Raw genomic sequence first — 27,098 nt, 5'->3', positions numbered from 1 at the left:
TCCTTAGAGAAAAATTAAGAGAAGAAAATACAAGCCATGAGCTTCTCTTAGAGAGTGACCGTGCTCAAAGTAGGATCACTTAAAGGCATTCTACCTTTGTCAAGGGAGCAGTTTGGCAAACTACTAAGAAAGTTTCTCCTGCTATTACTTCTAAGCTTTGTATCCTCCTGAGATTGATGAGGTTAGTTCATTTTCCTAAGGCCTTATAAAAGCCTCATTATATTGCCAGCAGAAGATTCTGGAGTAGATCAGGGCAGATCCCTAATTCGTTTTCCTAAACCCACACTATATACCAGATCTAACAGACACTTCCTGTTCCAGTTCAAGTTTGTATTTCCCTCTGTCCTAAGGCTACTCAGTCAGTAAAGACTGAGGCTGGAATTTAAACCTAAACCTTTCTCTTATTTTTCTTTTTTTTTCGAGATGGAGTCTCACTCTGTTGCCTAGGTTGGAGTGCAGTGGCGCAAGCTCGGCTCACTGCAACCTCTGCCTCCTGGGTTCAAGCAATTCTCCTGCCTCAGCTTCCTGAGTAGCTAGGATTATAGGCACCTGCCACCACACCTGACTAATTTTTTTGTATTTTTAGTAGAGATGGAGTTTTGCCATGTTGGCCAGGCTGGTCTCGAACTCCTGACCTCAAGTGATCCACCGGACTCTGCCTCCCAGAGCACTAGGATTATGGGCGTGAGCCACCGCGCCCAGCCTAAACCTAAACCTGATTCCAATGCGCTAAATTTTATGTTGTATTCTACCATGCTATCCTAAATGGAAGGATTTTTTAAATCTATGAGTTTTATACTCCATGTATTTAGTCAATAGCAAGGTATTAATAATTTACATTTTGTCAGTTTTCCTAATATAGTGTATATTTATTGGAAACCTATTATAAAAACAGGTACTGTGCTAGGCTCCAGAAGTACAAATAGTATGCAGAAAAGACATGGAAACTTTGATTTGACAGATCTTATAGACTAGAGATAGATATAGACATTAATCAAATAGCCATAAAAAATAAATGCAAAATTACAAACTGCATTTACTGTCCTAAAAGTAATTGGTGAAGTGCTATATAATGGGGGCTTCTGAAAAAGTCTGGAAATTAGAGAAAACATTCCCAAGAAAGCAACATTTTTGAGGCGATTTGGTAGAAGTTAACAAATTATTAAAGAGTGTTTTTCCCTTTAAAGTCATTTTAAACTAATATATTACTTGCTTTAAGTAATTTCTTTAAATAGTAAAAGGTTTTCAACATTAAAAAGCAGTAAGACATCAACTATGTGAGAAAAAGGTATTTTAGTTTCAAAAAGTGCCAATAATTCAAATCTTTTAAGAAATTATCTTCCCATACAGTTTCCTAAAAAGTTAGCTGTTTCCAGGAACTTGGGGGTAGTGACAACAGCGTGTGACTACTAATGGGTACTGAAATTATTCTGGGAGTGGAGGAAATGTTCTAAAATTAGAAAATGGTGTTAGTTTTAAAACTCATGAATATGCTAAAAAGCATTCAATTGTACACTTTAAAACAGCGAATTTTATGTATATAAATTATATCCCAATTTTTTAATTGGGGTACAAAATGAGTCACATAGTAGCATACATTAACTGTCTATGCCCTCCAAAACTATTACTAGTAGTAGAATTTGTATGTGGTAACATGGAAGATCTATTCAAGGATATAGCTATTCATAGGACTTTGTCATAGAATGACTCTTTCTGTAAGATGACACTCTCTAATGGAGAAAACAGCTCACAGAGCACTGAGGGATGAAGGTGATGGCTTCCTAGCCAGGAAAATCTAATGAATGAATCCAGGCAATCAGTGAGATGATAGATGTAGAAGCTTATATCCTAAGATGACTTACTGAGTCATTAAAATGGTTTGTAAGCCACTGATTACCACACTGATATGGATTTTTTTTTTTTAGTATTAAACAGAAGTGTGAAATTTAAACAAAGTCAACTCACATGTAATGGAGCATTATTGGAGGCTTATCATTTAAGGCAGTTAAACAAAATGAAGTACATATTGTTATGGGGGAGACATAAAAAGACATGAAGGGAATGGCTGGATAGTTAGGTATTTTTACTAAGATCAAATTTTTGAACAAAAGAAACAAACAGCAATAATTTTAATTTTAAAGTCAATACTGATAATAATAGCTATCTGAATTCAAATTCGTATCACAGAGTTTAAGGGTTAGGAAAGTCTTCTCTTAAAAAATGCTTCATGAGAGATATAGCTTTCAAACATATTCTATACTAGGATTTATGATTTGTGACATTCAATCAGGCTATATCAATGCGTAAGTAATTTACTAGAAATATACTAGCAGTTTTGTAAGGTACAGCAGTTCTTTCAAACTGAAAGAGTCACAGGCCACATCTAGTAAATTATTGATTTAATATACCACATTGCTATTTTGTGACCTGCAAGAAGTCATCACTTTTAAAAGTACCTAACTTGCTTTCTGTGAATAATTTATACATTATATAATAATTTTCATTACAGAGTATATTTAATAATAAATTATGCATTACACAAGTGAAGAGGCAGATGTGAAATTGCAAGTAGCTTAAGGCTATGTTGCTGTATTATAATGTCTCTAAGATACCTGAACATTCAAGTAGCATTTCTCCCACATAAATGTTTTGAAATTTCTTCTAATTCACTCACTGATGTTTCTTCTTTTCTTCTTCTGCTCCTCCTCCTCCTCCTTCTTCTTCTTTTCATCTTCTGTCTTGCTCCTTCATCCCACATACATACCCCTGCTCAAAGTGGTATTTTCAGTGGATGATTACATGCCTTAAAACTTGGTTGTGGTGTGATGGTCTGATTTCTCCAGAAATATCACATCTGTCTACCGTATCATTGCATACATAATTCAGCGGTAAAACAAGAATATATGTAATATAGTTGGATCATGGACACATTTTACTTATACAAATCAAATTAAACAAATTCAGCCAAAAGAGAATTTTTTTAAATTAAACAAATAGAAGAATAACGAACAAGAAAAATAAGAAACTGTGTGAATAAAACTTCACTCACTAAATGAGCATATTCCTTAGACTGATAAGATATTAGCATGTGTATTCGTCTGTTTGCATTACTATAAAGGAGTACCTGAAACTGGGTAATTTAGGAAGAAAAGAGGTTTAATTGGCTCACCAAGCCATTCATGAGGGATTTGCCCCCATGACCCAAACACCTCCTACCTGGCCCACCTCCAATATTGAGGATTACATTCCGACATGAGATTTGAAGTGGACAAACATCCAAACGCTGTCATTCTGCCCCTGGCCCCTCATATCTTATATCCTTCTCACATTGAAAAATACAATCATCCCCTGCTAATAGTTCTCAAAAGTCTTAAATCATTCCAGCATGAAGTCCAAAGTCATAAGTTCCATCTGAGACTCATGCACTTCCACCCATGAGCCTATAAAATCAAAACAAGTTATTTACTCCCAAGATACAATAGTGGTGCAGGCATTGGGTAAACATTCCCATTCCAAAAGTGATAAATTGGCCCAAAGAAAGGGCCAATAGTCTCCACACAAGTCTGAAGCCCAACAGAGCAATCATTAAATCTTAAAGTTCCAAAATAATCTTCTTTCACTCCATGTCCCACATTCTTGTGTGAGGGGTGGACTCCCAAGGCCTTGGGCAGCCCCGCCTCTATGGCTTTGCAGGTTGCAGCCCATGTGGCTGCTCTCAAAGGTTTGAGTTGAGTGCTTGCAGCTTTTCCAGGCAGAGGTGCAAGCTGCTAGTGCCTCTGCCATTATAGGGTCTGGAGGGTGGTGGCCTACTTCCCACAACTCCATAAGGTAGTGCCTTGGTGGGGACTTTGTGTGGGTTCTACAATCCCACATTTCCCCTTGGCATTGCACTCGTAGAGTTTCTCTGTGGGGTTCCAACCCTACAGCAGGCTTCTGCCTGGGCACCCAGGATTTTCTATACATTCTCTGACATTTAGGCAGAAGTTGACAAGCATCCTTCACACTTGCATTATGAGCATCTGCAGACCTAACACCATGTGGAAACTGCCAAGGATTATGGCTTGCACTTTACAGAGCTGTGGCTTGAGCTGTACCTGGACCCCTTTGAGCCAAGGCTGAAGCCAGAGTGACTGGGATGCAGGGAGCAGCCTCCCAAGGCAGGCAGCAGGGCCATGGGCCTGGTACAGGTAACCATTATTTTTTCCAAAGCCTCTGGGCCTGTGATGATAGAGGCTGCCTGAAAGATCTCTGAAATACCTTCAAAGCCTTTTCCCCATTGTGTTGGATATTAGCACTTGGCTCCCTTTTACTCATTCTAATTTCTCTAGCAAGTGATTGCTCCACAAGCCTGCTTGTATCCCACTCCTGAAAATGCTTTTTTTCTTCCCTGCCACATGGCTAGGCTGTGAAGTTTTCAAACTTTTACACTCTACTTCCCTTCTAAATATAAGCTCCAACTTTTAAGGCATGTCTTTGCTCCTGTAGCTAATTATAGTGATGTACGATATTTTCTTCTCCATCACTTTGAAAGCCGTGAATCTCTGGCCAGCGACACCCCACCTGGGCCTCACTCGGCCACGCTGATGTGTCCCAGCTTGCCTTTGTTATAGTTTGTACCCACGGTTGGTAGTTCCCTAGATCTTGTACTGAACCCAAGAAGGAGGATATTCTGGACATTGAAGGGTGAGGAGGGTGAAGACGAATTTTATTGAGCAACAGAACAGCTCTCAGTGGAGAGGGGATGCAGGAGGTGGTACCCCAGTCTCACAGTTGGGCAGTTCTCTCGTCTTTGCATAGCTGGGTCTGGGGCTTTTTATGGCCTCAGAATAGGGGAGGGGCAGGCTGTAGGTACTATTGGAAAAGGCAACATTCAATTGGTTAAAAGACATTATTTAGAAAGAATCAATTAGGAAAGGGCGGGCGAACAGGAACAGAAGTTCTCACTCTGGGTTGCAGGTTTCATCCAGGACCAGCAGTCTGGTCTTTCAGCCTTCAAGCTGTTTTTGCTTGAAGGTGGGGTTTCACCAGGGACCCACCCCTATCTTCTTGGGCATTTGGCTGCCTCCTGCTGCTCTCAATAGGTTGTTAGAAGTAGCCAGGCCACCTCTTGAATGGTTTGCTGCTTAGAAATTTCTTCTGCCAGATACCCAAAGACATCACTCTTAAACTTTAAGTTTGCACAGATCTCTAGGACATGTACTAGGACATGAACACAATGCAGCTGAATTCTTTGCTAGAGAATAATACAGGTGACCTTTGCTCCAATTCCCAATGACTTCCTCATTTCCATCGGAGACCTTGTCAACTTAGACTTCACTGTCCATATTTCTACCAGCATTTTTGTCACAACCATTTACGTAGTTTCTAAGAAACTCCAAACTTTTCCTTATCTTTCTATCTTCTGAGGCCTCAAAACTCTTTGAACCTTTGCCCATTACCCATTTCTAAAGCCATTTCTACATTTCCAGGTATCCTTATAGTAACACCCTACTCCTTGTGCATTAGCCCATTTTCACACTGCTGATAAAGACATACCCAAGACTGGGCAATTTACAAAGGAAAGAGGTTTATTGGACTTATAGTTCCACATGGCTGGGTAGGCCTCACGATCATGGTGGAAGGTAAGAAGGAGCAAGTCACATTTTACGTGGATGGCTGCAGGGCTGCAGGCAAAGAGAGAGAGAGAGAGCTGGTGCAGGGGAATGCCTCTTTTTAAAATCATCAGATCTTGTGAGACTTATTCCCTATCACGAGAACAGCACGAGAAAGACTTGACCACATGATTCAGTGACTTCTCACCAGGTTCTTTTTACACCACATGGGAATTTAAGATGAGATTTGGGTGGGGACACAGCCAAACCATATCAGCTTGATAGGAATTTTCTAGTCAAATTTTGCCATCATTTTATTAGTCCGTTTGTATTACTGTAAAGGAATATTCGAGACTAGGTTATTTATAAAGAAAATAAATTTAATTGGCTCATGGATTTTCAGGATGTACAAGAAGTATGGCTTCACCATCTGCTTCTGGTGAGGGCCTCAGAAAGCTTGCAATCATTGCAGAAGGCAAAGGGGGAGCAGGTATGTTACATGGCAAGATAGACAATGAGAGAGAGAATGGGGAGGTGCCATATACCTTTAAATGACCAGATCTCAGGAGAACTCACTCGCTATTGCTAGGACAGCACCAAGACATTCATGAGGGATCTGTCCCCATGACCCAAAGACTTCCCACCAGACCCCACTTCCAACATTGGAGATTACATTTCAATATGGGATTTGGAGGGGGGGGTGGCACCAACATTCAAACTATATCAGCATGGATTTGCTACTATGGGCTTGGTATTAGACATGGGTTTGCTATTCCCTCAATAGAACCCAGAATCCATATAGCAGTCATATAATAAGCATCTTACCATTGGATATATTTCTAATGTTTAAAGATACATATCTTTCATATAGTATTGTCCCCAAATGTAAAGCACAGTAATCAAGCAAAGAACAAGCAAACTTCCATCGCAGAAAGAAAAAAAATAGGCTTATATGGATTTATTGAAAGAGGGTGTATCTGGATTCTGTACTAAATTTAAGTAATTTTTTCTGAGATAATTTCAACCAAATGAAATGTTTATGTTATATGATGACTATGGAACACTGTTTTATAGTAGCCTGGTCTTGCAGATATAGTTCATTTAATCATCCAACAGACATTTATGGAGAGCCTACTATGTACAGACACTGTCCTGAGAGAGAAGAGAAGAGAAACATGATAAGACTTATGTTTTAGAAAAATTGCTACCAGTGGTAAGAACTCGTGGTGATGAGTGGAGCTGAGAGTCAAAAAGCACATGCAGAAATTGATGGGAGTCTGGACTGTGACAGTTACAGAGGCAGAGAAGTAGAGAAGCTGATAAATCACATAAGGTTATGAGCAACAAATTGATTCTTTGTTGGACGCCAAGAGTCAGGGAGAGCAAATCTAGAATAATGGCAATTTATAAGTAGGCTAAGTTTGACATTTTCAGTCTCTAAATTATTGGGCTCTATAGGCATACATAAAACACAGTTCTTTGGTACAACAAAATTACAATTAATTATTATCAATTACATAAACATTAAAATTATTACCAAAAAACCCCCACATTTTAGAATCATCACTTTGGCCTTTTGCAAAGTATGTTCTTAAGGAGGCAGGTCCTGTGAGATATTACATGTAAAAAAGTTTTTCATGGTCAAATAAGTTTGTGAGAAATAGCATGATATTCCCTAAACCTTACTAAATTCTCAAGTCCTTCACTCATGTATTTCCCACACTTACTTAATCATAGAACCATGTCTTCTTAAATTCAAATGTTCTACAAACATGCTATTAAAAATATAGATTTAGGCCAGGCGCGGTGGCTCCCGCCTATAATCTTAACACTCTAAGAGGCCAAGGCAAATGGATCACCTGAGGTCAGGAGTTCAAGACCGGCCTGGCCAACATGGTAAAACCCCATCTCTACTAATAATACAAAAATTAGCTTGGCATGGTAGTGCACGGCTGTAATTCCAGCTACTCTGGAGGCTGAGGTAGGAGAATCTCTTGAACCTGGGAGGTGGAGGTTGCAGCAAGCCAAGATGGTGCCGTTGCACTCCAGTCTAGGCAACAAAAGCAAAACTTGGTCTCAAAAAATAAAAATAAATTAAAAAATACACATATGGATGTATTAACTACATAAGTTATAATCAGGAACAGTTGGTTCTTATGTTTAATGCATTACAAGGAATATAGGCTGTTTAGAGAAACAACAGCCAATTTGACAAAAGGTCCACAGGTATATGTGGCGTATGTCAAATAGCAAAATAAGAATAGAATCCAAAGGTCTGACTTACTTTTATCTTTAACCAGTTGTTAAGAGCCAGAAAGATAAAAGCTTCCCTTTTCTCGGTTAGCCAATAAGATGACATTAAAACAGAAAGTAAGAATATAAAAAGCTTCTGGAGACCAATATTAGGAGAATCTGTGAAGTTGGCCTGACTTAATTATTATTCCATTTATATAAATATTAGGTTTGTGCAAAAGTAATTGCAGTTTTTGCCATTAAAAGTAATGCCCAAAACCGCAATTACTTTTGCACCAACCTAATGTAAAACAAATTACAATAGATGTGTATCTCAGAGCATAGTTAATTTTCCCTTATTTATAATAATAACACACTGCATAATTATCACTCACTATAATATTCTGTCTTATTGACTATAAATTAGGCCACGCTGTAGGCACTCATCAGAATAAACATAAAATTATGGTTACAAGCACAAATAACAGAATCTAACATAATATTACCATAAGGACATGTGATTAAATTACAACCTCATAGTATATTTGTAGTTTTAAAGAGCGTTCGTATTTCTAAATATGATTTTTAATAAAAGCTGTCCTAAATGTCAATTAAAAATAAAATATGTAAAACAAATTCTGGCTGTCAGACACATGTTAATGTAGGATGGCACAAGGTTCATGACTAAGTCACAGAACTGAACTTGAGTTAGAAGTTTCCGTTTCTATCATGCTTCCCAAATATAAAAATAAGAGTTTAATAGTTTTTGTCATGTTCATTCAAAGTATTATAATTTTAATTCTGGAGCACCTTAAAATCAGAAAGAAAATTAACATAAGACATACTGCCCATTCTTGAATGATTCTCTCATCAGTAGCATTATCAGTTGAATAAAGTTATCAGCACTGAAATAAGAATAACACCTGACTGCTCTAATCTCAGACAATAATGAGTGATGAGAGGAATGCAACTTTGGTTATTATAATCACTGTCAATTTGTTGTTTTTTCTAGAGAATTCAAATAGTAGTGTGTTTAATTCTAACTATTTATTACCTTTTTATAGAACATTAAAGAAAAAAGGCAGAATATTCGTCATTCAACGCAATACAATGTACTGTTTGTGTTGTGTGTGTGTGTGTGTTTTAAATATACTGTATTGCTCTATTTTAAAACTTTGACAATAATTAATCACAAATTTTTACTTTTTCAAACTTTCATAACTCTTCTGGAGTTACCTAATTCATCCCTGCATGCAGTGCTCTTTAAAAGGAAAATCAGGCATTAACTTCAATAAATTCCCAGTGTAAAACCTACACCTATCTATTTCTAATCTCCTTTTCTCAAGTCACAGAGGTAAGCCGCTACTGATATCTAATGGGAATCACTCCACTTTTGTTCTTGATCTTATTTCTAGGTCAATGCTCCTGATTTTCCTTGTGTAAGGATTCCTTCCTCCCTATTAAATCAAAAAAGAACACTCATTCAACTATGCATCTCCAAACTACTTTCTACATTTCCCTCCCATTTATAGTCATAATTCTTGTTACTTTTGTATTTGTTTATATACCACTTACTCTCCATCCAACTATAATCTAGCCTCCCCCACTTGCCCCCTCCCCACTGTAGTTCGGGGATTGGCAAACTTCTTTTGTAGAGGACCAGATACTACTTTGGGCTTTGCTGGCCACATACATCTTTGTTGAATATTCTTCTGTAGTTTTTGTTTTGTTTGTAACTCTTTAAAAATGTAAAAACCTTTATTGGTCCACAAGCTGGATTTGGCCTGCTGGCTGTAACTTGCAGAGAGCTGCTCCAGTTGAAACTACTCTATTAATAGCATCAAAAAACCTCCTTTTGGTGTTTGAGGGGAATAATAAATTATACTCTGTCCTTCCTTCAAAACTTCAAAGGAAATCAAGCCATCAGCTTTAATACTGATGAAATATGAGTGGCAGTGACAACGGGCTTCCTACTAGCTGTCGGCAACAGGCACAGCCCTACCCTCAGAAGGCGCCCTAAAATACCTACAGTGTAGAAGAGCACACCAGACAGTGTGCTCTGCAGGAAGGATGGCTCCTAATCTGAAGAAAGGTGCAAGTTCCTGTCCAGGGCTCACCAATCAGGAGACTCATTCTGACTCCAAGGGTGAAGGAGCAGGGCCAGCTGTCAAGGTGTTTAAAAAAAAAAAAAATCCCTCTTTATGCAAACTATAGACCTGGGACAGAAAAACTCCACTCTTACACTCCAGATTGCCAAGTCAACCCAGACTTCTTTTGCATTTATTAATCACTTTGCAACATTTACCTCTTTGAACACTTGCTTTTCATTGAAACTCTTCTCCCTTGACCCCCAGGATAATAATTTCTCTGTAGCTACCCACTCTTTATCTAATTTTAAACCTTAGGTGTTTCCCAGAACCTCCTCTTTGCCAATATTTTCTCATTCTACATAGTTTCAGAGTGATCTTACTCGCTTAAAGAATATCAGTTACCATCCATATGCTTTCTATACTAAATCTCCATTTATCTCAGGTCTCTCTTGAGTTCTAGAACTATGAATCCTAATGCATCCCCTATCTTGTGAATAACAGGACCCCCATCTACAGTTTATCAGAAACATTGGTTTCACCCTCATCTTTTTTTTAATATACCACATTGGGCCTGAGGTAGCCAATAAGTCTGCCTCAAGGCACCATCAACAACTCCTGTGATTTCAAAGTAAATTATATACGCAGATATAGATTGATGAGAAAATAGAATACTTAGATGAGTGGGTGAATGTATTTGTACAGCCATCCATGTCTCACACATAATCAGTGTTGAATCTGAGTAGAATTCCAAAGCCTGTCAGCAAGTAAAACAATTTCCCACTTGCATATGTATTTTATCATTATTGTAAAAAAGATTAGATTTCATACTCTTATCACAAATGAAAGCTAGGCCACCATTATTATATTTCTAGATAACACCATTATAACATTATTATATTACATACTTTGTTTCTGAGAACAGTAAATTTGAATACTTATCAAGTTTTGTTTGTACACTTTTTTATTTTTTAAATATTTAACACTAGAGGATCTTATTAAAAGATGCAAATGAATTATACACCTTAAATTCCAGCAGCCATATATTTTTATATGAAGAAGATAACCATGGTATGAATTTTTTAAAACTTTTTTCTAAAAATGATATTTTCGCCATTTTTTCCTAGCGCCCTGTGGAAGTCGTTCAACAGGTTCAGAAGGCACTGTTCTATCACCAAACTATCCAAAAAATTACAGTGTGGGACATAATTGTGTTTATTCTATAGCAGTTCCAAAGGAGTTTGGTAAGTAAGATTCAACTCATTATATAGTATTTCATCCAGACATGCTTTATTTTTCACTACATGCTATTCAAAAATTTTAAATGAAAATACCTACTATTCATAAAGTATTTTACTATGCAATTCTTTTTAGATAGTGATTTTGTAATAATACAATTTTGAGGTCATCTTACTCAACCTGAATTTACAGTCAAGTACACAGGTGAACAACAATACAAAAATGAAAACAGGATTGTTTTTTAATTTTTAAAAATGAGTATATCAGTAACTTTGCAAGTGCCTTCATATTGGAATTTTATAAAATGGGAAATTACCAGAGCATAAAGCCAAGGCTGCTCTGTAAAATATGTATTAAGTCAAATATTGAACTATTACAATAGTAACAAAAGTATTTACAAAACAATCATATCAATTTTATAGTTTATTAACACATTTCCAGAAAGAAGAGTTTTTGGTTTTAAGCATCTAGTTTCTGGGGCAGCAATAAATATAAAAAGACAGCAAAGGACGTTTCAGCTCATCTTGTCAACCTGACAGTCTGTTCTGCATTGGCACTAAGAAGACAATGTGTCCTTTGCTGCCTTCACATCTTTCTGATCACACGTCTTAGAAGTCACTTACCTGGCTTCTAAAGGTTTTGGTTCTGAGATCCAGCTGGATCTAACCCAGATTAAGCTCTGTTCATGGATGGATAGGCAAGGGAAATTTAGAGAGCAGTAAAGTATGAGAGAGAGGCTGAAAGTTCATAGACTTCTAAAATTTAGATTTACAGCATTGTGTTACGTAGTAAAGGATTTGTTATAACTATGAGGAATGTCTGGGCCTGGATGACTCAGTATTTCAGCAGAAGGACATGGATTTATCATTAGAGATAGTTGGATAACATCTTGACTTAACATTTCTGCTGCTGAGATATAAAATAAGCTGATGCTTCCAGTCCAATTTCTTATAACCAGATACTACCTATATATCCTCCTTTTCATCCTTCTGAAACAACTCCAAGATCTTCAACTTGCTTGAGAGCACTGTCATCTGAAATGAAGTACTAGACGTTTTATTTTAACATTGAAATAGAGTGATGATGCCAGCGTTAGCAAAGTATCTGTTTTTGTACTTGACAAAGTATTCCTTTCCCCTAACATATTGATCGGTTGAATCAAAGGTGAGCACTTTGATAGTGAAGAGAACAACAGTTTAGAAAGAAAAATATCATTCACTTAATTGTGTTTATTTTTTGCCTTTTGAGTCCTTCCTTTGCTAGAGGTTTTATGCTCCCCAGATGCAAAAAATTGTTACATGGTTGCTGACAGAATCCTAACAATGATTATCCAGAAAACTTCATGGCTCTCTGAGTCCTCTTCGGAAGCCATTAATTTATCCTATTATACTCTGTTCTTGGGATGCCATGTGACCAAAGGAATGAGAGAGAGGAACATTAGCCATTTAATATCCTGACAAATAGACATGCTGGTCATCCTGGAGATGTATTACTGTAGCCTATGAATGCTCAAAAAGAGAAAGAAAAAGTACTAATTGAAATAAAAGTAAATTAACATATTCCTAAAGAATGAAATCTATAGTTTTGTAGGGTTAATATAAGTTGAATTTAATCATCTTAATATAAAAAAACTGCTACATTGAGCCAATAATAGCTCAACTGTTTTTTTTAAATGAATAACTGTTTTTTAAAACGAATCTTCTTGTTTTTTTGTGGACAAAACAAAGTGTACTTTGATTTATTAGTAAAAAACTAATTCTATTTTACAAATGTTGCATCAGTCTTCATTTTAAGTTACATATATATTTAAGCACCTGTATTCTAATTTCAGCCTTGTCACATGTTAGCTATCTGCCTTTGGACAAGTTACATAATCTCTTTGAGACTGCCTCTTTATTTGTAGATTTGGTATCATTTTGTTTATAGATTAGAGATGTGAGCAGTAAATGAGAGAGATATATATACATGTGAAGTATGTCTAATATACTTCATGCTTAATATCATTGGGTTAGTGAATGCCAGCTTTCAAGTCAGATTTCTGGGTTCAGGCTCAACTTAACTTACTTGCTATTTTCATTGGACAAGTCACATTGTCAGCCTGAACCTTACACATCTCCAAAGTAGCAGTGATAAATACCTATCTTATATGGTTATTTTATAATAATTTGATGTATGTGAGTGATTGGCATAATAACATAGTAAGTCACATGCATACACAAATACACATATACACATTCTTCTTTATGTTCACATTCATATAAAACATCCCCTATCCCCTCTTCCACCCCCAAAAAAGGTTAAATTAAATGACCTACATTATTGGATTGAACTAAGGTCTTAAAAATAGCATGGTTAAAATAAAACAATTACTTGTGTTATTTAGTTAAAGCGTGAAAACAAATATTTTGGGTTTTATATCCCAGTGACTATTCAATCATCTAATGATCCCGTACAATTTTCTGGGAGTAGGATAGTGGAAGTAAACAAATACTGACCGTTGACTTCTTCCTATTACCTTCCTTTACCTCTTTGATGAGAGATGGTCAAGCAGTAGTTACTGGATCTCTACAAATCAGATTTCTATTTTGCTTCTGCATCCTCTCATTCTCACTTTGCCATAACTTTTTTCTGTTGCCACATTGAGCTATATTTATTACTTTTCAGTATTACTTCATCACGTATCACTTCTCACATTTTTTTTTGTTTTTCTGTCATTTATCCCAAATTATAATCATTCCTTCTTCTATATCTTTTATATGCAGATGCTCTTAGAACATGACTTTTACGTCGTTTAGCACAGGGGTTCCTAACCCCTGGGCCGTGGACTGGTACTGGTCCTTGGCCTGTTAGGAACTGGGCCCCACAGCAGGAAGTGAGTGGCAGGTGAGCTATCATTACTGCCTGAGCTCCACCTCCTGTCAGAGAAGCTGTGGCGTTAGATTCCCATAGGAGTGCAAACCCTGTTGTGAACTGTCCATGTGAGGGATCTAGGTTGTGCATTCCTTATCAGAACCTAACTAATGCCTGATGATCTGAAGTGGATCATCCTGAAACCATCCGATGGAAAGATTGTCTTTCACAAAACCTGTCCCTCATGCCAAAAAGGTTGGGAACCACTGATTTAGCACAATGTCTGTCAAATACACTCAGTGCATTCATTGGATTGCATTTTACATAGGGGTTAAGGCTCTAACATCCTTATGTAAAAAGAAAATCACATATAACCAACATTACACATGAAAATAAATTAAATTACCCATGAAAGATCATCTACATGATTTTACATATGCCATATTGTCTCTGAAATAGTCTAACAGAACATTTTTATTCCTTCAAGGTAACAACAGATGACAGTTTTTTCAGATAATTCCACATGAGCTACTTGTGTTTCTTACAGGTCATGTGGTACCAAATTATTATCATTATTTTTATTACTATTATTTTGCCTGGTGTAGAATTAAATGCCTGTAGGTTATTTTTGCCATTACTTTTAATGGCAAAAACCACAATGACTTTTACACCAACCTAATAAATATGTGCATAATATTACTTCGCTTTACTGGTTGATTGAGTAAATACTCTTTGTCAGTCAATTGCTATCTTTTAGTTTTTATAAATAAGACAAATGTCAATTCATAATGTTTTCATGAGCATCACTGAATTTCATTTGAGTTCAGGTATTGGGATCAGATTTCGGAAATATTCATCCTGCAGGATTCTACTTGTTTTATTATTCTCAGAAAAATAACAGTTCTGGATCAATTGGATAGCATTTATTAATATTTTACTCTCCTTATTCTACATATAAGACTAATACATTTGGCTTTTTGGATTAAAAAATCCTACTTATCTATCAATAAAATATATTTAATTTTTCTTCATTTTTCAATGCTTAATCACCAGTTGATTTTTCTTATGGTCTAGTTGCTTAAGACTTTATGAATTATATTTAAGTGTCAGAAACATGGAAGACCAATTTTATTTTACTTTTCATTTCGTATAGATAACATGTTTAGAATGTAAGAGAACTGTTAACATTGTCAGAGGGAAAAGGTTTTGTTAATATGTATTATACTTATGCCTAGAGTATAGGAGTCCAAATAAGATTTCAGTGAGGGAGGAATAAGTAAAATTTTGGAATAAATGTGTAGATTTCTATCTCAAAAATCCTGGCTGAGAAGAAACATAAATATATAGGATGACAGTCAAAGTAGAATATAAATCAGCAGATAATGTTTGGTTTTTGTTTATTTTCTCTTACTCCAGCAGATACTGGGGTATTTATTTCAAAGCCCAAAGAGAAAGACACAGTAGAGAAGACAAAGCTGAAGATATGAGGTGCATCAATTGGTAAAAAAAAAAAAAAAAAATACTTTAGGCAATTGGAGGAGATGAAATTTTAAAAACAGAGGGAAGACCTCTTTATAATTCAGAAGAAATAATTTGCAATTAGCAACAAAACATCTGGATTAATTTCACATGAAATATTGAAATATTCACATGAAATATTGTTGGAATTATCATTCCTTCCTATTCTCCCACCTCCATCTCTCTTCAATCATCCTCTTCTTATTTGCTAGGAATTATCTGTAAAAGAGGATGTATTCCTGTCCTAAGGCTACCATGACAAAGTATCACAGGCTTAGTGGTTTAATTTTATTCTCTCACAGTTCTAGAGGCTGGATGCCTGAAATCAATGTGTCAGTAATGCCACACTTCCTCTGTCTGCTCTAGGGAAGCATCCTTCATTGCTTCTTCCTAGTTTCTGATGACTCCCAGCAAGCCTTGAGGTTCCTAGGCTTATAGCTGATTTCCTCCAATCTCTGACGCCATCTTCACCAGACCGTTTCTCCTATCTGTCTGTTTCTGTGTGTCTCTGTTTTCTCTTGCTCTTATAATGACACCACCTATTGGATTTAGGGCCCACTCTACTCCAGTATGATATCATCTTGATCCTTAACTAATTACAACTGCAAAAAGCCTGTTTCCAGATATGGTGACATTCCGGGCTTCTTGGTGAACATAAATTTTGGGGAACACTATTCAATCCACTATAAAGGGTGAACTATATATATATGTGTATATATATATATAATTTTATGTAGAAAATCTTAATATAAGTTGCTGTATAAAGCATGCATCAGCTGTGTCGTCTGCAAACTGACATTCAGATTTCTTGGAAAATTCCAACATGTAAAACATCCTGAGGATATCCAGTATAGTTGATGGTGACTTAATTTCTTGTTTAGCATTCCGGATAGCTCTACCTCCTAGGAGACACACCCCGAAGGCATATTTGTCAGCGTACAGAGCTTATTCTTTCTCAAGACTAGTTTTCACACTTGTTATGTTCAAAATGGGCATAAAAACCTTACATTTGCCCCAGTAATCTACATTCTCACCTATCTTTTATTATTGGCACAGTCTCTTGGTTGTATGTTTCAAATTTATGAATCCCTAAATCATCTGAAGTAATTGTCAATCTACTCTACTATGTGCAAATGGCACACAGAGTTACCAAACCCTTTTGCATATTGCTGTAAGAGAGGCTTTTTAAAAAAGTAGCTGCCACTACCTTGAACTTCTTTTCTACTTTAATGTATTTTGTTTATTTCTTATTCACAACTGCTATCTTTCTTATTTCTCATTGAAGTATTTTTATTCCAGTTAATCTAGAAACATCTTTCCTTAGGATATTACTCACATTATAAGATTATAATTTTCTTAAAAAATATAGCTTTATTATATTATTATGTTAAAAACAGTGATAAGTAGCAACTATTTCATTAATTCTTATTATATTCACTAAATATATTGTATTTTGGGCTGATAGACTTAGGTAATTACATAGTGGTTATTAAGTGTGATTTGTTTTTGCAATATCACATCCTTCACATTTCTGCATAAATTGTTAACCTGTAAATGGTAATCTGAGAATTTAGGTCTTCTTGTAATTTAGAAGAAAAAAGTAAAACAATAGATTGAAAATAAGATGCATACATACTATGTCTAAATGTATACATATATGTTTTTCCATTGGGCATCTGGACTTTTAAATACATGCCAATGTAGACTTGGATATGTAAAATTAACTAACTATTCTCATCTTTTATGTTAAAAATAATAGCAGTTCATTTTGTGTATATTTTTCCTTAAAATTCACACATATATTTGACCATTTGCTCTTTGATCTTATGTCTGTGAGTTTTTTTTAACAATTCAGCAACACAGTCTATGTTGTGGTTACCTCTTTTTATGCTTAATTCAATCATTTATTGCCAACAATTTTCTCCATATTTTAGGTACAGATTGTTTTTAGATTACTTTTGTTTGCTCGTTCAATCAGTAAACCATTTTATTGGCATTTTATTTTCCCCAGTATGAAATTTTCATAATGAATGAATACTTAAGAAGATCAATAAAGGCTTTTATATATTTTTTACTGAAAGTATATGACACTTCACTTTTTAACAGTACAACTGCATCAAAACCAATTATTACTCTTTTCTAAATACTGAATTTATCTAACAATGACAAATATTCACAATATGTGTGTTTATTCAAAACTTGCATTTACTATTTGTCATTACTTTTTAGATTTGGAGCAATCGAAAAGAAAAGGGAACTCTTTTTTTTTTTTTTTTTTTTTGATATGGTGTCTCCCTCTGCTTCCCAGGCTGCAGTGCAGTGGTGCCATCTGGGCTCACTGCAACCTCCACCTCCTGGGTTCAAGTGATTCTCCTGCCTCAGCCTCCCAAGTGGCTGGGATTATAGGCGCCCACCACCACATCCAGCTAATTTTTGTATTTTTGGTAGAGATGAGGTTTCACCATGTTGGCCAGGCTGATCTCAAACTTCTGACCTCAGGTGATCTACCCACCTGGGCCTCCCAACATGCTGGGATTACAGGTGTGAACCACTGCACCCGGCCTCTTTTTTTCTAACTGATGGTTGTTTTAATGTAAATAAGCAGAAATTAGTATGTTATTTGTGTGCCTATAAGAAAGGAAACCCCTGTTTTTGTAAGCCTATCATTTTAGAGAAGGGAAATATGATTATCATGTGTGCTTATGATTATATTATTTAATTTGGAGGGTATAATTTATATAATTAGATCTCAAGCCATGGCTTGGCCATTTGGTTGAACATGATCTGCCTCCCACCCCACCTGCATTTCAAAGACTGTTGAAAACCCATGGGTAGCGAGGTAAGGCTGTGGGCCACAGTATTCTATCCCGTAAAAGGCAAAGGCTGAGAGGCTGTTAAAACAGGCACTAAACAGAACATATGATGATTCAAATCAGTGGTAATAGAATATTTACTATCTGATAATTGGATGGAGTCAGTAATTTCAATAGTATTGATTATGAGGCTTTTAATATGTGAGACGGCAGAATAAAAGTTGCAGTAATTCACCACGAGGGGGCATTAATTTTTTCCAGGCTTAAAAGCAGCTAAAATAGGCTACTAAATGGAGAAATAGTGGGATAATCACCCCTTCTCTAAATACTTTTTCTATAATGGGTTTTAATCTTTAAAGGCCCTATGTTATTTTACACTGGCCTATATTAACTAACTTTTAACTGAAGATAAAAGTCCATAGAGTCCTAATTTGTCAAGCCTATTGTAAGTGCCAAAGACTTGATTTAATTTTACTACCTTTTTGATCAGAGCTTCCACGACCACTGTGGAATATTTAGGTAAGGCAATAATGCTGATGATTAAAATGAGGCATACTTCTTTGTTCACCATTTGATATTTCATATCTCCTTTAGATTATAGGGTGTACCTTATTGAAATTTAGTGGGATCCCCAGGAATAACTGTATCTGAGCCTCTATATAGATTAAGGCCATGAAGGTTTGCTAAGTGGTGCATCTCAGTAGATGTTGCACTTAATTTAGAACCCATATTGTAGAGAAACAAAAACCAATCAGAGACATTTCATATTTTTACTTTATAAGTTTTTGTGTAAATCTTGGATTTCCAGTTGGGTCAAATTGTGGATCTTTCTTTTTTAATTTTGTATTTCTTCAACCTGTATGTAGCTTATTGTTGTTTTCATTTTCGCTTTAAGGGTTACTATATGTAACTTCAGAGGAGGGAAGTTCTCCTTACCCTACTTACATTAATCATAATTATTTCATAATTAATAAATTTCTTCCTCCAAAGCATCTCAAATTAGTAACTTCAAGGTTAGAAACAATGGTTGCTTTATAAGGTTTAAGAACTCTGGGTTTATTTTAAGTTTCCATCAACTCAGTTGTTCCACATAGGTGCCATATGTGTTTTCCTCTAAAGCCCGAGGATTAGATTCTTTGTTACAACAGAGACCTGGATAGCAATATCAGCAAAGGCAATTTTTTTTTTTTTTTTTTTTTTTTTGAGACAGAGTCTCGCTCTGTCGCCCAGGCTGGAGTGCAGTGGCAAGATCTCGGCTCTCTGCAAGCTCCGCCTCCTGAGTTCACTCCATTCTTCTGCCTCAGCCTCCTGAGTAGCTGGGACTACAGGCGCCTGCCACCATGCCCACCTAATTTTTTTTGTATTTTTAGTAGAAATGAGGTTTCACTGTGTTAGCCAGGATGGTCTCGATCTCCTGACCTCGTGATCTGCCTGCCTCGGCCTCCCAAAGTGCTGGTATTACAGGTGTGAGCCACCTCGCCCAGCTAGCAAAGACATTTTATAGGGTCTTAGTGAGTCGTCTGCTTTTAGGAATTTAGAACTCAGCACACCATATGGTAGCTCTTCTTTCTCACAATCCACCACCCAATGAACCCATATATTGCACAGGGTATCAGTGTTTTCCCTGGGTCTTCTCTAGAAAAGGGGCCAGTGACTGCTTGACACACACAACCAATAGCCACAAAGCAAGAGTTGTTTCTCTGAACTTAGCCACAGTTTATGCTGGAATTAGTCACAGTTTATGCTGGAATCAAGATATGTGATTCATTATAAAGTACACAGATAAGTCCAGGCTACAACATACAACTGAGGGTCACTTTGATGAGGACCCAACCCTTGGTTCTAAATGCCTGTTATTAAAAGATCTAACGTAGATTGATTAAATCTGTGATAACTTGGAAAAACTCAGAAAATGCAGCACAAAGCAGCATAGCTCTAAGTGCAAGTTTGCCAGCAGACAGCAGAGCCAGTTACCAAAAGAAAATAAGAGAAGACCTCTAGTGGTTGTAGTCATCACTTAGACATCTTCCTCATTGCATTCATTGTTGTGGTCACTCTGCAGTTGGTTTGGATTTCTTTTTTTTCTTTTTTTTTTTTTTTTTTGAGATGGAGTCTCACTGTGTTAACCAGGCTGGATTGCAGTGGCACAGTCTCGGCTCACTGCAACCTCCACCTCTTGGGTTCAAGTGATTCTCCTGTCTCAGCCTCCTGAGTAGCTGGGATTACAGGCACGTGCCACCACACCCAGCTAATTTTTGTATTTTTAGTACAGATGGGGTTTTTCCACGTTGATCAGGCTAGTCTTGAACTCCTGACCTTGTGATCTGCCCGCCTTGGCCTCCCAAAATGCTGGGATTACAGGTGGGAGCCATCGCGCCCGGCCCTGGTTTGGATTTCAAGACTGATACCACACAAGCACAAGGAAGTATGAAAAGTTGTGTTACTCACAAAATGAGACTTTCTAGGGAGAGCAAGGCAAACTGCCAAGCAGTTTCAAAATGCATGAGAGAGCAGAGAAAGGAGATTGACTGTGGAGTTTTATTGTGATTATGGAGTAGCAGTGGGGTGAGAGTTTCTGTGTGCAGGTGAGTGCTTGCATGATTTAAACTTACCACTGGTGGCAAAGAGGCAGCACTTAGGTGATCTAATCAGCTTGCCCAGATATGAGGCAGAGGGGAAGAAGGAGTGGTAGGGCTTGAAAGTTGTCAACAGTTAAACATTAAAAATGATTTTACATGTTTTAATATAAGCTGTAATTTATATATGTGTATCATATATCATATATATGTCATATATATCTTTCTGTTGTTATTATATTATCTTTCCATTTTAAGCAAAATTATTTCCTTTCAACTTGCAAGAATTTCACTATAATACGCTCTAGAATGGGATTAGCTGAATTTTCAAAATAACTGTCAAATAATCGATTAGATTCATGTGATGGTTATCTATTCACATTTATTGTGTATAAGTGCCGATGTTTATGTTTCATATTTCTGCTGTTGTAAGGCAGTTATAGAAAATAAGTTATGTTTAATAATTCAGAAGAAAGCTGAAAAATATAGTGCAGGAACATGAAGCTAGACATTTTACAACAATTTGTTTAAACAGTGGTTATGACGTTTCAACATATTAGTACTTTCCCCATTTATGGTTGTTTTTAGTTTTTGCTTCATTTTACCAATATGATAAGTTCCACAGTTGTCATGTTAGGCTATTTAATACCAGGTGGCATAAAGCTGCTGAAGATTATTTTGACATGAGGTTCAAAGTCATAAAGTCAATGATGGTAACAACTGTAAACTGATTGAAGAGAAGATTGAGCGGTTACTGCGGAGTAGTGGGAAACAAGGTGAACTGGGGATCCAAAGGTCTGGATTGCAGTTGTTTGCCTCCAATTGGCCATCTGACTTTGAGCAAATTACTTAAGCTTTCTGGTCCTCATTTTCTTGATGTATAAAATAAAAACTTTTGTCCCCAAGGGACTTCCTAGTTTAAAAAATAGGTGAAATCTACTTTTGAATTTAAAGAGTATGCTACTGGAAGCTGGAGAATTAAAGTATAGGAAAGTTCGACCAAAAATCTGCTTACAGAAATACATGGATTCATGTAATTTCATTAAATTCCAAACATAACTATAAATTTAACCTAAATTTTGAATCTTTTATTTTTCTGCAAAAGTAAGGTAAGTTATATAACAATGGCATGCTATGTTCTTCTCTGTTATTTTCTTTCTTCTTTTCTCTTTTTTAATGTATCAGAATATCTGTGATGGTCATTTTTAACTTTCCCACTCTTATCATTAAAGTGTAATAAATACCTCCAAGAGAACTTTGCATTTTTCAATTCATTACAAATGCTAGAAAATTGACTTTCTACTTCGTTTCCCTACTGGTATTTAGGCACCAAATAATTCCTTGAATGAGCCTGAATATTCATGTAGAGAGTAAACATTTCTGGCAAGGTTTCACTATAAAATTGTTGGTCTTCTCTTTAAGATGTTGATATGGGAAAATATTTGAAATAACAAAAGGAAAAAAGTTATACATATATATTAATATAGATGCATTACTTTTTCTGGAAAACTTTTTATGGAGAATTCATTACATACAGCCTTTTTTAGTATTTCATTATTCTGTCATGCAGAATCACATTTGTAATATTTCATAACATGACAGATTAAAGCTAGAAGATAAATGATTTATAAAAGCACACAGCATGCCACAGGCGGAGTCTTTTGTAAACAAGGAATAGTCATCATTTTTGACACTATCCCACTGATGTTTTAGGATAGTATAATGATCTCTAATTATTTAACACTGCAATGCAGTGCTGATTATAATTAAAATACACATGTTTGGTGTTTTTTTCTGTTTTGGTGACTCATATGATTTAATTACCTACTTTAGACTTAACAAAGGCTAACATTTGCATTTTGAAATAATGTATTTGAAAACTGAATAAATTATATTTCAAATAGGCTGGAAGATTGATAGTGTTTATTTTGTGCTTGGTATACAAACACATGGTGCACATCACACACTAAAAATCTGTGATTTCAGTCTCTGAGTTAGAGGGATTTGAATAGTATTCTCTTATAGCTTATATAAACCCTTAACATTTCAACCTAGCAGCTTTTGCTCAGAAGCGGAAACTTGAACAGAGATATAACTGGAATATTTTCCAAATTCACTGAAGCTGTGTTTTATACTAAAATACCAGACTAACTATCAAAGTTTCATCTATTATACTGCTTATTTTAGCTATATTTTATATAACAAATGTTTTTCAATCTTCTATAATATTTATTTTATTGTAACAGAGTTTGCCCATTAAAATTCAAATTAAAAATCTTTCATTCAATGGTAGATAATATAAATGAGATCAATATCTGGACAGAGATAATATGGGATGGTGGGTGCAGTGGTGAACTAAAATCCATGCCTTCTTGAAGGTAGTTTAATTCTGTAACATTTAAAACACAGTATGGACTAAATAAAACTCAGCTGTAGATTGAATTTGACTTTCAATCTAGTATGTTTGCTGTTCTTAGTGTAGGGGTATGGAAACTTCACACTGCTTTCTCTTTTACTTAACCTCTTTGCTTCTCCTTACTATCTCTAAATTTGTAGAAATATGCTATAAATAATTCTAACCTCATTGTGGGTAAAGATCTATATTATATTGCTTGTAAGTGGCAATTATTCACTAATTTGCTCAATTATTTATTTAAACTGTGTGTATACACCCAGCCTTGAGCTAGAATCTGAATGTTCAGGTTATGTAAACAATGGTTCCTGCCCTCTAGGAGATCACAGGAAAAGGACTTAGAAAATTAAACAGTTTATTCAGGAAGAATGTGGAAACTGCTATAAACTATGATGTGGGAAACTACAGTTTGTAAGCATGCTATGGGTAAACAGAGGAGGAAAACCTAAGGCAGGCTGGTGGCTGATTTGAGAAATAGGGATAACCGTGACAGAAACATTTATCTGATGAGATGGCAAATGACCTAAGTCTTAATGAATGTGTAATTGTTAGCTGGAGAAGAACATTCCAGCCAAAAAGAACAACACAAGGAAAGATGTAGAAATATGGCATATGCTTTCTGAAAGGGACTATATATTTTTATCTCTAGTTGAAGAGCAAAGTACTAGTCAGGAACTAATATGCTTGAAACTGGTAAAGAAGGCAGAGACTAGATTATGAAGTGCCTTGTATGCCATGTTAAATCAATTCAACAAATGCTTATTGCGTTCTCACTTTGCTTCAGAGAATTATTTGCTAGGCTGAGGCTACCTAATGCCCAATGGAACAGAAATGCTTAATTGTTCTGATTAGTATATTGTCTAATTGAGTAGTCAGATAAACCAGGGATAATATTCACCTGGAACTTACGGGTACAACAATTTTCAGTTGTTAGAATTTTGAAACATTTACATGTACTGACAAATAGCCACTTCTGCAATCTCTAAAATTGTTCCATAATTCTCTGGCTGCTGGCCCTTCCCCAGCCTAGCAACACTTTTGACTCTTCTGTACCCATGTCATACTGATTAAATATTTTGAGAATTACCTTGTAAACATAATTGAATAAACCCCCCCCACACAAAACACACACACAATTATGAGCACAAATTTGGCTGGTGAGCATGAAGGGTGAGGAAAAAAAAAACTGAAGTATAATGAGAAAGAATAACAGGAGGATCAAATTTAGATTAGGGAGATGAGTGAAGACTGCAGTATGCTGAAAATCGAAGGATGAGAAGGAAGTTGAAATGTATCTCCTGTACCGTAGTAACTAATTAAGCTATTTTGCAGGGGATTAACAAAGCCCGTTGGACATTTTAGTCAATATCATTTGTGCCAGGGAGAGAGTGGTTGTTTCAGAGGTATGAATGAGAAACAATGAGGGGATTAATTTAGGCAGTGGAGAAGGGAGGAAACATTCATTGTTTGTAGAAGATAGTAGGGATGAGTGAGATCTGTGTATGTGCCTGAGTATGTGTGTATGTCAATATTCTAGTGTAATTCATGGTCTCTAATGATGGCAGCAGGCACATGAGTAGAAAAGAGCAAGTGATATTACAAAGACCATGAGAACTGCTGTCAAAGCCCTTCCTGATGTCTGGACTTGAGATACGAATTCAGTGTCCAATCACCAGCTTTGCAGTTTCGGAAATTCAGTGTTGTCAGCTACCTCAGAAAGTATTCACACTTCAGGAGACAGGTTCACATTGTTTTCCACTCATCAAACCCAAAGGGACTGATTTATAAATCACAACACCAATTTCCAACTTTTTTGTGAGAGAATATCTGGCAAGCTTGGCAGTCTTGGCCTTCTGCCTAGAACCCTTCATGTTGGTGGAAATAACTACTCCTTGGACAAAAGCATATAATTATTTTAAAAATTATAGTCACAAGTTTATTGACATTTAAGGATATCAGGAAGTAGTGTGATGTACTAATGAAAAGTTTATATCAAACTACTACAGCTGGAAGAAATGTTCTTATCTACTCTAGAGACATTTCTTTATTTAGAATTCACTAAACCAACTTCACCCAAGATTTTGGGAGGGTAAACTAACATACCTGGGTCAGAGGACAGGGACATAAAGTCCAGCAAAATTTGGAAACATGGGGTTTAAAAAATTTGAAACATTTTAGGCTTATTTTCTCTAAGGATGCTAAGTGTCTTTAATAAGCCAATATGGATATTTCTCTCTCTCTCTCTCTCTCTCTCTCTCTCTGTGTGTGTGTGTGTGGGTGTGTGGGTGTGAGTGTGTGTGTGTATGTATTTGAAGGGGACTCTCTTTACAAAGTTGCAGCTCAATGAAAATACTGCGCTAATGTGTCATCTCTTTGTGATCAAAGATTGTATTTTTTTATTATTTAAAAAATAAAAGAGCTTGACAATTTTTTGCACATTAAAACAAATCTCAATATGTATTTACTGAAAATGCAAACAATTGAATTAATCAATGAATTAAGTAATCCTTTATCCTGGGTGAGGAGGACATTTTCTATATTTTTTCCAGATACCTATTTACCATATTTATTTACCAAGGTATTAGCTTAATCATTAACCAAATGTTTGCTTAGTTGATCACTCCTCCATTCTTGGAAAAAATGTGGGTAAGCATCAATCTTGACACAGTCCTAAGCATTTAGACATTCATATGCAGCTGGGAGAAGCTAGTCCAGGAGTTATCTTACAGCCAAGATAAGGAGTATGGAGCCACAAACTCTGGACTGACACTTTGAGATTAGAAAGGAATGAGGAGGCCTAAATGCTTCATTTTAGCCTCTTCCCAGTTCCTCTTCACCTATTCCCTGCTCCTAAATTCCTCAACTTTACTCTGGCCTGGCATTCTCTACATTTTAGACATTTAGATAAAACTCTGGATAAGATGAGAAATTACATTTCTTGGACATTTAAATTTGTGATATGAGAATTGTATCATTTCATATAAGAGCTTTAAAAGACATTTCTCCATAGAATTAACTGAAATATCAGTCTGCAGGAAATATGAGTCACAGAGCATGCTGTAGGATTCTAGTAGCATTATACCTTTTAAGAATTCAGTTTAGACTGTAAATTCTCAATAAAATTGTACAGGCTTACTATTTCTGAACAATCCAGTTCTCTCACTCACCTGTGGATTCTCTTCACTCCATTCCCCATGCAGAGAAACTTCTATCTAGGGTGTTGGTGATACAAAATAAATAGGGCAGAGGAAAAACTCCGACTAGCCAAGCGTATGTCCAATTATTTTCAATATTAATGCCCACACCTCCCCTTTGAAGCTTGAATTTGACTGTGTCTTCTCTTCTGCTACTTCTAAAATGAGGTAGGTGCACTAGAATTAGAATCCTATCCGAAGAAGGATGCAAAGTCCAAGGTTTTGTGGGTAGAGGGAGAAAACATTAATGAATATCACATAATATTATCTCATGACACATAAATCAGTTTTGTAAAAGACATTTATATTTGAATTTTAATTTGGCCTATAATTTCTCAGGAACACATTCATTTTATAATTCATATTTGACTGATAAGTTAATGTTTGTATTCTTTATCTTTAATAGCTCTTTTGGGTTTCTTTGCATCATGTTTGAGTTTGTAATCATATTTCATGAGGGTTTGTGTCTAGGCATGTTTGTTCAAACCTAAAACATGTACCCTACAGTAAAAGGACAAAATTTATAGCTATATAATCTAGCTTTCAGTGTTAGTTATATACCTTATGTGTAATCTCATGTAAGTT

The 27,098-nt window shown here is 36.0% G+C and overlaps 1 protein-coding gene across 4 annotated transcripts in view; it reads left to right on the top strand.

Annotated features, from left to right (window-relative positions):
* CSMD3 (CUB and Sushi multiple domains 3) overlaps positions 1-27,098 on the top strand; it is a 1,211,731-nt gene that overhangs the window by 943,008 nt on the left and 241,625 nt on the right. For all 4 annotated transcript variants that reach the window (XM_054518783.2, XM_063726791.1, XM_063726792.1 and 1 more), the window contains one exon: positions 11,038-11,154. In XM_054518783.2, coding sequence (XP_054374758.2) covers positions 11,038-11,154 — 117 coding nt within the window. The remainder of the gene's footprint in view (positions 1-11,037; positions 11,155-27,098) is intronic.

The sequence above is a fragment of the Pongo abelii genome, chromosome 7 (genome assembly GCF_028885655.2).
Source record: "Pongo abelii isolate AG06213 chromosome 7, NHGRI_mPonAbe1-v2.0_pri, whole genome shotgun sequence".
NCBI lineage: Eukaryota > Metazoa > Chordata > Mammalia > Primates > Hominidae > Pongo > Pongo abelii.
Note: the sequence above shows the minus strand (reverse complement) of the source record. Positions and strands in the feature narration are given on the sequence as shown.